The sequence below is a fragment of the Dipodomys ordii genome, unplaced genomic scaffold, assembly GCF_000151885.1.
Source record: "Dipodomys ordii isolate 6190 unplaced genomic scaffold, Dord_2.0 Scaffold1, whole genome shotgun sequence".
Lineage (NCBI taxonomy): Eukaryota > Metazoa > Chordata > Mammalia > Rodentia > Heteromyidae > Dipodomys > Dipodomys ordii.
The window spans coordinates 56,238,017-56,251,704 of NW_012267217.1; the positions used below are offsets into that span (position 1 = coordinate 56,238,017).

Consider the following 13,688-nt stretch of genomic DNA (forward strand, 5'->3'; position numbering starts at 1 on the left):
AAAATAGTTTTTGTTTTTTTTAGAGTACTGCCATAATGACACCAAGGTAGATCAAATGAGCAGAATAGAGATCAGAAATAAACCTGCACATATATGGTTAACTGCACATATACAATTTTTTTTGACAAAAATTCCAAGATAATCCAACAGGGAAAAGATGGCCTTTTCAATGAAGGTTGTGGGAGTAACAGGCTTTCCATAAGATAAAAAGTTTTCTACTCAATGCTTTGCATCATACAACAAAATTAACTTGAAATGATTAATAATTCTAAGTATATAAAGCAACCATAAACCTTGTAAAAGAAAATCTTCATGATCTGGGGTTAAGCAAACATTTCTGAGAAGACTCATACACACAACCATAAGGAATTTTGATAAGTTGGACTTCATCAGTATTAAGACATGTTTGCTCTTTTAAAGGCACTGTGAAACCAGGCACTAGTGGCTCCTGCCAGTAATCATAGCCCGTGAGGAAGCTCAGCCAGAGGATCATACTGCGCAGATAGAAAAGTTTGCTAGACTCCATCACCAAAAATAATCAATGAAAAGCAGGGTAGAAGCATGGTTCAAGTGGTAGAGTATCAAGCCTACCTAGCAAGTTCAAGGCTCTGAGTTAAAACTGCAGTACTGCCAAAAAGGAATGTTAAGCAAATAGAAATACAGGTCACAGATTAGAAAAAGGTATTTATAAGATGATTTCCTTCTTTCTTCTTTCTTTCTTTCTTTTCTTCCTTCCTTCCTTCCTTTCTCCCTTCCCTGCTTTCTTCCCTCTCTCCTTTCTTCCATCTCCCTTCCCTCCTCTCCTTTCTTCATTCCTTCCTCCCTTTCTTCTTACCTCTCTCTTTTAATCTCTTCTCTCCTCCCTCTCTGTCCTCCCTCCCTCTCTCTCTCCCTCCCTCCCTCCCTTCCTCCCTGCCTCCTTCTCTGTCTCTGTCTCTGTCTCTCTCTCTCCCTCCCTCCCTCCCTTCTTTGTATGCCAGTACATGCCTGGGTGCTATTCCCCAGCTTTTTCACTGGAGCTCAACTGCTTGAGCCACAGCTCTACTCAGCTCTACTTCCCACCCTTTTTTGGCTTCATACTTCAGTCCACAGATCTCAGAATCCTGCATAGCGACCAGTAGATTTACTTCTTTAATATTGTTGTCTTCTGCAGCTATGATGTACAGTGGATGTAATTATTAATTTGAGTGCAGAATGCACTTTCTAGGTGGTTTTTGTTTATGCCATTGTTTGCCAGCACAGTTTTGTCCACACTGTACTAAAAGAGAGCTGGAGATAATGCTGAGCTAATTGTTATGAGCTTGCAAACATTTCATTCCTGGGGTAATGGAGGAACAGAAAGGGAAAGAGCAGCAATGGCAAAGCTGGAGACAGACACGTGCTCATCAGAAAGCGATGAGGAGCCTTTGGCAGCAATGGGGGTACTGTCAACATGAAAACAAAAATCATAAACTGAGCACGGTCTTCTGGCTCTTCTGGCAGAGTCACTCAGCATTTTGCTTGCGTTGCTTCACTGATCTCTGGTAGAAACATCTATATGGGCAGAACCCAGTGGGCACCAGAGGTGGCAGAGACCCCAAGCCTGGAGTGAAAAAGGAACAGTCCCCAGGCCATCCTATTTCTTAAGAAGAGCATGCAAAATAGGATGGAAAAAGGAGCTCCCAGAGATGAGAACAAGATCTGAGATCTGTATTAAGTGTTGCAGGAGTACATGGAAAGGCAAGAAAGGACAGGATTGTGTAACAAAAGAGGTACCACTGTCCCGGACTCCTCTTTGATCCCTTCTGGCTCACCCCTTGCCCTTGCCTAGAGGCCGAAGTGGGCTCAAAGCTCTTCTCCTAAAGCAAATGTTGAACCCCCAACTTCATAAAACAACCCAAATGGATCCTTTTATGATTAAAAAAAAAAGTCTAACCCACACCAGCCAGTCTTCAGTCTTAGAGCAGTTAAGCTAAACGGAGTTTTAAAATCATATGGTTCATATTCTATCTGCTGAAGGCATTAACTGTTTCCCCTCCCCTATACCCCTGTACCCACTAATTGTACTTGATCAGATTCTTAGGAGGGAGAAGTTTCTGGAAGGATTTATAAGATTTGCATAGTTAATAGAAGAACTGAAATTTAAGGCCCCCCTTTTTTTGTAGGTCTTGAGATTTGAATTTAGGGCCTGGATTCTGTCCCTAAGCCCCTAATGCTCTACCACTTGAGCCACAGTGCCACTTGCAGATTTTCTTTTTTTTCCTTTTTTTTTGGGTCCGGTCGTGGGGCCTGAACTCTGGGCCTGGGTGCTGTCCCTCAGCTCCTCAGCTCAAGGCTAGCGCTCTACCACTTGAGCCACAGTGCCACTTCCGGCTTCTTTCTTTTTGCTTATGTGGTGCTGAGGAATTGAACCCAGGGCCTCATGCATGCAAGGCAAGCGCTCTACCACTGAGCTACCTTCCCAGCCCCCACTTGCAGATTTTCTGAGTAGTTATTAGAGATAAACAATCTCATGGACTTTTCTGTCTGGGCTGGCTTTGAACAACGATTCTCCAATCTTAGCCTCCTGAGTAGCCAAGATTACAGACATGAGCCACTGGCACCTTGCTCAAGCCCCCCCTTTTTTTTTCTTGGTCAGTCGTGGGGCTTGAACTCTGGGCCTGGGCGCTGTCCTCAGCTCTTCAGCTTAAGGCTAGTGTTCTACCACTTGAGCCATAGCACCACTTCTGGTTTTCTGGTGTTTAATTGGAGATAAGAGTCTTGTGGGCTTTCTTGCCCAGGCTGGCTTTGAACCATGATCCTCAGATCTCAGCCTCCCGAGTAGCTAGGATTACAGGTATGAGCCACTGGTGCCTGGCTAAGCCCTTCTTTCTTGACTGTACTTTTCAAACTTGCTTCCAACTATCATCATTCAGATTATGGGATGTGATTGCCTCTGTAAACCTATAGGTAATGTAATGTTTATGTTCCTGTAGAGAAATGCAAGCATCTGCGCATTTTCAATGAGGATGGACTAAGGCTCACACTCGACCTTAGCCAGTGCTTATCTCTTCTTTCTACTTACTTTCATGGCCACCTGAACATTTTGGCTGCACCCTGGGACAGGAGGAGACAGTTCTTAATTCTCAGCCCTTTTCTTTACACAGCTGCAAACTTTGGTGAGTTGAACCACAGGCTTGGAGAGTTCACTGCTCACTCGGCCACCGTCAACCTCTGTTGTAAATTTTCCTCCCAGAACACGTGACGATGCATTTCTTGAGTATATATCCCCACCAGAGCAGCGGAGCTGTCAGAGTGCGTGCAGAGCTGGACCCAGAAGACGATCACTCTTGAACTTGCTGATTTAGGAATTCAATACTCGGGACAAATTGTCAGCCTGTGGTAAGTCAGCATTGCAAACTGGCTTCAGAAACATTTTGCAAGAGTAATATGGATAACGAGGAGTAGATGCAGTTTTCTTTTCTTTTGGCTTCTTTTTTTTTTTTGGTATTCGTGTTCAGGGAACTTTGCTTTGAATGAAAAAGTTTAAGCTGTAGAAGCAAAGGGAAGAAGTGTGCTGTCCGTTCCAGGGTGCCTTGCCATTGTTTAAGATACTCTTTTCTCTGTGCTTCCTGTCTAAACACTTAACATTTTAAGGATATAGGAACACATGCTCGCTTTATGAACTCCAATACAGTAGATGTGAATCGACTAAAAATGAAAGTTCTTCTTTTTCCCCTCCCCTTGGATTCTCCCCCACACTCTCCTGGCTGTCATAGCTAATTTAGCTGTTAACTGTTTGGTGGGACTTCTTGACTGCTATTTCTTTTATGCAATTAGAATTATTTTTTGGGGGGTGTGTGGGAGAGGATATTTCCAGTCTGCAAACCCTGTGTTCACCTTCCTGTCTGAACATGTGGTCTAGGGGAGAGCTCTAACGTGGTGCAACTTTCTTCCCAGATCACTACTGTGTGAGTGCTGCGTCAATGCTGAGGATGGAGCCTCTGAACAGCACACACCCCAATGCTGCGGCCTCCAGCAGCCCCATGGGGTCTCATGCGGTCAGCAATGGCCATGGTAACGAATACTTCTATATTCTCGTGGTCATGTCCTTCTATGGTGTTTTCTTAATCGGAATCATGTTGGGCTACATGAAATCCAAGAGGCGAGAGAAGAAGAAGTCCAGCCTCCTGCTGCTTTACAAAGATGAGGAGAGGCTGTGGGGGGAGGCCATGAAGCCCCTGCCCCTGAGGTCAGTGCCGGTGCCCATGATGCTGAACATGTTGCAGGAAAGTGTGGCGCCGGCCCTGTCCTGCACCCTCTGCTCCATGGAGGGGGACAGCGTGAGCTCTGAGTCCTCCTCTCCTGATGTGCACCTCACCATCCAGGAGGAGGGCGCTGACGATGAGCTGGAGGAGACTTCTGAGACGCCTCTCAACGAAAGCAGCGAAGGCTCCTCGGAGAACATTCACCAGAATTCCTAGCACCCCCTTGGCCTGCAGAGGTAGCCCCACCAAGCCACCGTCACCCTGAGAAAGAGGAAAGACATTTTCCAAGTGTCTGCTCTCACTCTGGCAGTGCGGCGGTCACTTTGAAAGACCCTCGGCAAATCTCCAACATGAAAGGAGGGGCCCAGTGAACCAGGCTCAGTCAGAGTCCTGGAAGTGCCAGGGGTTTGACCCCACTACTGAAAAAAAAGAACAAAACCCCTAAAGATGTGCAGGGTGTATATGTCCTTTGGGGTCTAGGTGTTGGGGACCCTGTTCAGAATTTGCCTGCAAGATGGCTTGTCATATTCTCACTGGATGATCTTGGAAACTTCTACAGCATCTTCTAATTCTCAGACCTGTCAAATGCCCAAGGCAGCCAGAGGGACTAGTTCTGCTTTGCTAATTTGCCTGGAACTTTGTTCTTCTAGATCTGATTGGCTGTAAGTATCTCTACTGTGTACCTGTGGCATTAGATCACAGAGTGTTACAAGAATTTTTTGGAAGTCTTTTGGTTCAGAGAGGGACATTTGATGGAAGATTTTTGGTAGGTAAAAGCTGGATTTTTTGAAACCAGCCTGTTTGCATATTCGAAGGAAAGAAAGCCATTATTAAACCTATTAACCTTAGTTGAGGGGTTGTCATAAGAGATGATCTGCTATTTTGATCTTTTGCCTCCCCTAGGAGCTTGAACTCTCTGACTTGTGACCATCCAGCTTCTCATGCTGGTATGACTTTCTTTTGGTTAGAGATCTTCCTTAGAAAGGAATCTATACTCTGAATTTGGTGTGCAAGGGGCTTCTTCTGGTCCTTCCAGAAGGGGTAATGGTAGGGTTGTGTAAGACGAAGCTATTCACATTGCCTGTTCTCATTTTCCCAGCCTGCTTCTCTGAACTGAAGGAAGACCCACTGTGGGTCTTCACAATGTGGTATTTTGTCACGTAGCTGAGGCCTAGCAGGGAGGGCATGCTCAGGCAGAGATAGCTTAGAGCTGGGGTCCAAGTTCTGTGCTTGCCGATGTCCTGAAGCGCATTTGCTGTGTGGTCTCGGGCATGCCATCATGAGGCTGGTTGCCTTCATGAGGCTCCCGCGGATGTGCAGCCCCAGGGGGCTGGGAGATGTCTTTAGATTTAGGACTCTGTGACAAATCCTTTATAGCTTGGTGTGAGGAAGCTTGGACCAAATATTTCCCCTTTGGCCAGTTAAGTCTGGAAAAGGATCTGCTGATTTAAAGGAGCAGTTGGAGACTCTAAATACATGTAACTGGGGAATTTGGAGAGAATCATCAACCATCTCTGCTGTAGTTTTCCCAGGATTGGAACTCAAGAGGCAGTGACCACATTTTCTTCAACACCGTTGCTCCTTGGACTGATGCGATGTTCACACTCATGGCTGAGGGGCCAAGGAGTCATCAAGGAAATGCTCAGGAGTGTTTGAAAATGCCAACATGCATTCTTGTGCTCCATAGCTTGTAGCAGACCCTTTCTGCTTGTGAAGACATGAAAGATGGAGAAGAGCATACCGAAAGGTCAAGTTTAATTCTAGCAAAGCAAACAGCAATAACAACCCCCCCCACAAACAACATTATTGTTTTTCTTCCTAGATTGAAGATACCCAGTTCACTATGGTTCCCAGGGAAGGGTTAACAGTGGAGAAGCAGGTTTATCTGTCGCTTTGACACAGGGCTAGAGGAAATTTATGTTTCTTTGTGGGGGAGGGGAGAGGGCCCTCTGTTCACTTTAAAATTCAGAGTGTGGATTTGCTCCAAAGAGGGCCATTTAAGTTGAAAGAAGCCAAGTTAAGTTTGGCCTCTTGCCTGGAATCACTTGAATTCTGAAATTTTACTGCGACAAGCATGTGTGCTGTGGCAGTCACATTTTCCATTGCTTAATTCTCAAAGTGCGGTGCAAGTCTATCTTTGTGCCTATTAACAAGTGATGTATATAATTCCTTCTTATTCTATTGAGTTGTATAAAATTGTCTTTTGTATTTAATGGTTTGTAATTTTCACAATATTTTTTAATTTAAATAAACACGTTTTTCCCTTTGAAGTCTTGAGTGCTTTCTTTCATGCTTTGATATGACATCTGGATTAAAGTTTGTCTTTAATCTTGCCTTTTAAAAATTATCTTTAAGTACTATAAGAAGGTTTTCATTCAATAGGTCAGTTTGCAAGTACAGTGATCATTACCTTTAAGTGCAAAGGGGTTTCCATTCAACGTGTCAGTTTGTGAGGGCAATGCATCTTGACCAGCCTTGTCCATCATTCTTTTCCATTTTTCCCTAACTCTTAGTTGTGGCTGTTTTTTTTTTTTTTTAACATCACAGGTATATGCTTCAAGTAATGCCTGGATTTGATTCATCTTCCAAGTCAGACATTTTTTTTCTTCCTGAGCCATGGCTCTCCCACCTTCTGATATGGGCTTTCCTCGGCTTTGCAATGAATGGAAAAGAAACCGAGGAGGATAGTTTTGCATCAATTGTGCAAAATCTTTGGACTGAGTGGAGACTTGGCAAGTGCTGTTAAGATGTTGTTCCAAATTTGGTTGCAATCAAACATTTGATTTGCATGCCGACTTGGCAGCGGGGATCTACATGTGTGGCCCAGCATCTCGGGCTCATGGGCAGGGTGTTGCCTGGTCTACACTAGGACAACAGTATGGGCATGGCGAAGCACAGAGATGATTAGTTGGGGTTATGTCTTCCTTTCCCTGTCTCCTCCCTATTAAGTCTCATTTATAGGTTCCTCTCTTTTTGTCTTTCTGTATCTCTTTGCCCAGGGCTGAGACATGGCTAGCCTGTGCAGCCTCTTTTTTTTTAAATAAGGTATCCCCCTCCACCTCAGTCAGAAATGCTAAAGAAAAATCACCAAAACCTGTGACCCATTTTTTAAACCAAGCACATGGTATAAAGTGTCCTCACTTTTACAGTTCTTTGTTTCTTAGGAGTTTGGCTTTTCTACTTCAAGTTCAATTTTCTTTAAGCTTACACATAGTTATTATTTACCTGACAAATTTACCTGGTATTGAAATGAGACAGCCAGATATTTCCCAAATAATGTCAAGGGTTCTCAGTCTATCAGTAGATATTTGACAACAGATGATTTATTATTAATAGTAATATTAATAATATTATGCTTGTACTGAGGCTTGAACTTCTGTGCCTGGGCACTGTCCCTGAGCTCTTTTGCTTAAGGTTGGCACTCTATCACTTGAGCCACATATCCACTTCTGGCTTTTGGCTGATTAACTAGAGATAAAACTATCTTGCCTAGGCTGACTTTGAACCACAATCCTCAGATCTCTGCCTCCCCAGTAGCTAGAGTTACTGGCAATGGCTGCTGGTGCCTGGTTGAGAAGCTTGTCTCAAAAGACAAGAAATTCTTTCAATTTATCCAAGCTTTGGGACGTTCTTGGTCAGGAAATAGTTAAGACAAAAAAGTTTTCTTACCATGGGCGGAAGAAGAGGGAATTCTAAACTCTAATTGTCCTAAAAATATGCAGAGTACACTATGTCGTTTTAATGGAATATTTGTTTTCTTAAAAAAAAAAAGAACTTCTAAGCAGAACCTAAAGCCCCAGGGGTTTAGTCTGTGTGGATTTACTCATGCATGTGAAAAAGCAAGAAAGGACTCTGGCCTGTGCACCTAGGATATGAGAAGCATATTTAGAAACACTTCCATGTGAAGGGATGAGATAAATGGAAGGCCCTGCTGGCTCCTTACTGCTCTAATTACACCTCTGTACGTCAGAGTCAGGCAGGGATGCTGCGGAGAAGATTTCTTTCGTGGACAGAATCATGGGATCTAAACTACCGGGAAGGGAAGGACTGAAATCGAGCCAAGGAATGAGTGCTCTTGGCTCATGGTCCTGGTGGAAAGTGCACTCCATGGTGCGCTGGGAGCAGTGATTGGAGGGTGTGTGGTCATCAGATGTGCTCTTGCAGGGCTCAGCTGAAGAAAGGTCATTTATCATCCTGTAAAAGTGCTGTTCTTACCCGAGACATTGTGGAACGGGCAGAACCCTGTCATCTAAATTCCAGATCCAGACCTCACATTTGTTCCATACCGGTTCCTTCAAATCCTCCTTGGTGGAGTCAGCAGGCCTGCCATGAGGATGGGGCTGAAGGCAGAGTCCAGGGCTGGAGGAGACAGGAGTAGACAGGGGTGGAGGTGCGGGCTGGGCTGCACGGCGGGAGGGCAGGGCATGGCTAAGGGGAGGCTGAAGATGCTCGGACCTGTTGTGTCTGGCTTTCTAGACTTCACGGCTACTGTGCGCTCGGTGGCTGTTGGGGAGCTGCCCAACCTCCCGACCTCTCTCTTTTAACCTGAGGACAACACACTGGCCCTTCTCTTTGGGGAACTGTTCATGAAAATGAAAAGCGAACTGCCTTGAGAAACGCTGAGCATCACATGAAACTGGAGGAAAAGAGGCTTCGGGCTGCTCCTTTTAACTCTGTGGCCTGGGCTTGCATCTGCAAATAAAGTCACAGAAACATCCTCTTCTGAGCTTCTCTCAGGAGACTGCAGTGCTCAGAAAAAGGACATGATTTGCTAAAGGAGAAGGGTCATAACAGAGAGAGAGAGAGAGAGAGAAAGAGAGAGGAAAAAACACTCCACAGTTGAATTCTGTCTTCCTCTATTGCTGAAATGCCTTCTCTCACACAGGAAGGAACAGTTTGGGATGTGAGCTGTTACCATGGAAACAAGCAGCCAAGGTCACTGGACTCAAGGAGTCCATGATCCATGGGTACTGGACCCATTTGGGTTGTTTTATGAAGTTAGGGTTCAACATTTGTTTTAGGAGAGCTTTGAGCCCACTTCGGTCTCTAAGCAAGGGCAAGGGGTGAGCCAGAAGGGATCAAAGAGGAGTCTAGGACAGTGGTACCTCGTTTTTCTACACAATCCTGTCCTTTCTTGCACTTTCCTTGTACCCCTGCAACACAATACAGATCTAAGCTCTTATTTTCATTTCTGGGAGCTCCTTTTTCCATCCTATTTTGCATGCTCTTCTTAAGAAATAGGATGGCCTGGGTACTGTTCCTTTTTCACTCAAGGCTGGTACTCTACTACTTGAGCCATAGCTCTATTTTCAAATTTTTGGTGGCTAATTAGAAATAAGAGTCTCATAGATTTTCCTGCCCAAGCTGGCTTTGAACTACAAACCTCAGGTCTCAGCCTCCTGAGTAGCTAAGATTACAGACCAGAGCCATCAACATCCTGCTCCAAGAATTCTACCATTCTGTGTAACTACTTCAAGGTAACAACAAAAATAAAAATAAACTGTATTATTTTAATCACCAAGGAGGGCAGAGTGTGAGACATAGAGTCCAGGGCTGTCCCAAACATTAGGCAGCTCTGTGACATTACAAAAGTTGATCCACTTCTCTGAGCACAACTTTTCACTGGTAAAACGGGCATAGAAATATCTTTTTTACTGTCCTCCATTGTCAGAACGACTTAGGAAGCATCTGGGAAAATAAGTCTTTGCCTCTGATTGGAGACTGTGTGTAGGCATTACTAGCATTGACCAGTACCTAGTACCTAGTACTGCTCCCTATCAGCCCATGTCAGATTCTCAGCACTTCTCCTGTTTCTCCTCTTCTACCCATTGTGGCAAACAGAGTGGAAATGGCATATACCACTTCTGAGTGAGTCAGAACAAAGCTCAGATATGATTTAGGAGATCTGGTATTCCAGATGGTAACTAAGAAGCACTAGTAGCAGCCTGGACAGGAGACTTACTATATGAAAGGTGATTTCTCAACAGAGTTGCTCTAATCCTGCATATGGCTTTGCATGAAGAACTAATCAACGTAACCAATCAATGTAAGGGGGGAGGTTGAGGTTTTGCTAATGCAGCATTACCTCATCCATCTGCTTCAAACAAGGCATGGCCAGGTTAGAGCAACAGAGAGTGTGGAAGATGTCTTCTAGATCATTGAACAAAGTCCTCATATTTAATGGCAGGGAAATTAGGGTTTATGGAAGTCTAGGCTTGTCCAAAAGTCTTCACAAAGGAGGGATTCCCTCACAGGGCTCCTGACATTTGGTCTGAGATGCGTTGTATGAGCACGGCCAGCCTTGAGTAGCACCGAGTAACTGATCCTGCCCATGAGCTTTGTTGGAAACTGACTTCTCTTTCTCTCCCTGCAAAATTCCTGGTACTTAATGCCCTCTGCTGTGGGATGTATCTGAGTGGGCAGGAGTAAACACATTTCCAAAGCAATGCAATGGAGCCAGAGGCTAACCCTCAAATAGCATTCAACTTCATGGCTCTCTGTGAGAGCCACAGACTTTTCATTTCATTTATTTATTTACTTCTTTGCATGTTGCTGCTCAGCTCCAGCACCAGCACTGTCCTACACATAAGCTTTCTTGCTTATGTGTGGAATGTACTGGCATTCCTGGCATCAATGAGATCTGATATCCCTGAGTCATGGCTCTTGAAGGCAAATGCTAGATGTCCAGCTTAAAATCAAGGGTTCCTGTGAGAACCCCAGGCCTCATGGGAGCTATAACGGTACAGGAGTAGATGGTGTGCACCGAGAATGCCTGATGAGAGCGGAAACCTGCTGGTTGTGCGATTGCTTATCTTATGTCCGAGTAAAGACACAGGATTCTAAGTGTTTGATTTTTCCATAGTTATTTTATCAAAAGCCAAGATGAGTGCCTGTGTGTACATACCTTACTACTTCCAGATGTGTTGTTAACTGCCCCTTAGCATGTGCCCTTTGACCTGTAACCAAAACCTCTCCAAGCAGAGCTATATTTTCTGCCTCCTTAAGCTACCAGCACAAGTATGTTTATTGCAGCATTATTTACCATAGCTAAGATATGGAACCAACCCAGATGCCCCTCAGTAGATGAATGGATCAAGAAAATGTGGTATATATACACAATGGAATTCTATGCCTCCATCAGAAAGAATGACATTGCCCCATTTGTTAGGAAATGGAAAGACTTGGAAAAAATTATATTAAGTGAAGTAAGCCAGGCCCAAAGAAACATAGGTGCCATGGTTTCCCTTATTTGCAGTAACTAGTATATGTCTGAGTCAAGCAGAAAAGCTCAGATAAGTTGATGTTAGGCGAAATGAACCCCAAGATGTGTTTTCTTTCATGCGATTGTTTCTAACCTATTTATAAAATGATTTCTTTGTTGCTTTGTATGTCCCTCCCCCACGGTATAACCCCTGCTTTCATTGTATTTGATGTTGGTATAATTTGTGGAGGGGAAGGGCAAAAACGAATTGTTTAAATAGGGATACAGGTGGACCCATTGCAACAATGAGATGTACAAATCGTTATGCCGAAAAACGAACTTTACAACTTTGGCCGGGGGGTGGGGGTTGGGGGGTAGGAGATGGGAAGAGACGAGAAGGGGAAACAAAGGAGGAGGCAACAATGCTTGATAAGAAATATACTCATTACCTTGCTCATCTAATTGTAACCCCTCTGTACAGTATTCACGATAAAAAAAAAGGATGGAAAAGACTCCTTCAGCTTAATCATATCTGTTGGTTAAACTCATTCCCAGCTCTCATGGCCAATAATACTGTTCAACTAGTCATTCTTTCTGGGTCATCACAGTATCTACTGGGCAGAACAAGCAGGTGCAGAGGATGCAGAAATCAGTAGGCACATGGCGGACTAGTGTTTTCCTATGCTCAACCCAGGAAACGATAGTTTCTTCCTCATTGTTATTTACCTCCTCCACTCAGAAAAACAACTGAGCCAAAGAACTAGGCATGATGCTTAGAGAGAGAGATTTTGTTTCTTATCAATATCTCTCTCCGTTTCTTCCTACTTCTATCATACTGTTCCCCCGACCTGATCGCAACAGAAGTTATTTGGTCTTCCCGGCAGGACTCAAGGGGCTGTATCATGCTGCCCCACAGAGTGTTATTTTAGTGGTCAAGGGTGTCTCATCTGAGCTGGCATTTCTCACACTTCTCTCTCTCATTATATTCTTTGCTGCTTATTTCAAATTTTCTCATCCCACACCTTCATCTAGGAGTAAGTAATTATAACAAACACCTTTTGGCATTTGTCATAGACATGTCATAGACACTCTTCTTGTGATATTTAATTCTTATGACATGTTAAGAAATGGGGACTTTAAAGACCAAGAGAAGTTAAAAACGTATTAGTTCAGTGACCCTGTAATCTAGTCAGAGTAGGCCAGAGTTGATACAGCTAACTTCCCCCATGCTGTCTAGCTTCAAGTTCCAACCAATCAATCAACTCTAGGCTAAATTTTTCTTAAGAAGATCAGTGCTTCTGGCTACAGACATCTATTGCCATAAGTACCACAAATTCCCTTTGTCAAAGCTTAAACTCATCATCTTTCCCTTAAAACCTGTCCCCCAGTTTATGTTTCTCATGATCCATTAGTCTCAGTGAGCCAAAAAAGCTGAAGAAAGGCTTGTTTCTTGGTTTGACCTGAAGTCAAATCCCCTTTGAAATCAGATATGATCATAATATAACACAAACACATTTTCTAATTAGGGGAATGCCAAAGACCAGAAAACTATTGGGTCGGGAAAAGATAGCATGACCAGAGCTGTGCTTAGGTAAATTAAAAATAATCTAACATTTGGGCTGGAACATGCTAGACATGGGAAGAAAAATCCAGCCTCTGTCACTGGTGTGTTTCTTCTGCAAAATGGAGATAAAGAACATAGGATTCCAGGTTAGAGAAGAGTGAACTGGGACTGGACAAGTGGACTTTGAAGATAAAATCCTGAGATGATGAAATCAAGGTAATCATGCCATGAGCTGACAGAGAGGAGAGCTCAGAGTGAAAGATGACTCTAAGTATGCACAATCGAGAGTGGAACTGCAAATAATAAAAACATGAGTGTCAGAGTCCATTTTGTGCTACTATCACGTAGTTCCACAGATCAGGTTATTTGTATAGAAAGGAGATTTATTGCTTTCAGTTCAGCTAAGTTCAGTTCAGCTAAGAAGTCTCTCTTTCTCTATTTTTAAATTGGTCTCCCTTACCCAGAGGTCTTATTCTTCTTACTTGCTATTAATTGCCTCTTAGTTGAGGTTGAAAATCTGCTTTCACACTCCTTTGGTAGTATGGGATGGCTTAGTGCTAGTCCGTGTGTGTCTCTGTAGTGTTTATAATGGATCTATGTGAAATATATCCAGGGAGAATATTCAGGGAGAATATTCAGCTGTAGAGCTGTTCCCTGGAACAGGGTGGTCAAATGAACAGTGTTCTCTGTCTTTTAT

General features: G+C 43.8%; 1 protein-coding gene across 1 annotated transcript; it reads left to right on the top strand.

Annotated features, from left to right (window-relative positions):
- Positions 1–3,225: 3,225 nt before the first annotated feature.
- Positions 3,226–4,656, top strand: Kcne4 (potassium channel, voltage gated subfamily E regulatory beta subunit 4). Its single transcript, XM_013026037.1, is given in 3 exon segments — positions 3,226–3,273; positions 3,275–3,360; positions 3,935–4,656. Coding segments are annotated over 3 exon segments (642 nt in total). The 3' UTR covers positions 4,443–4,656.
- The last annotated feature ends 9,032 nt before the right edge of the window (positions 4,657–13,688 follow it).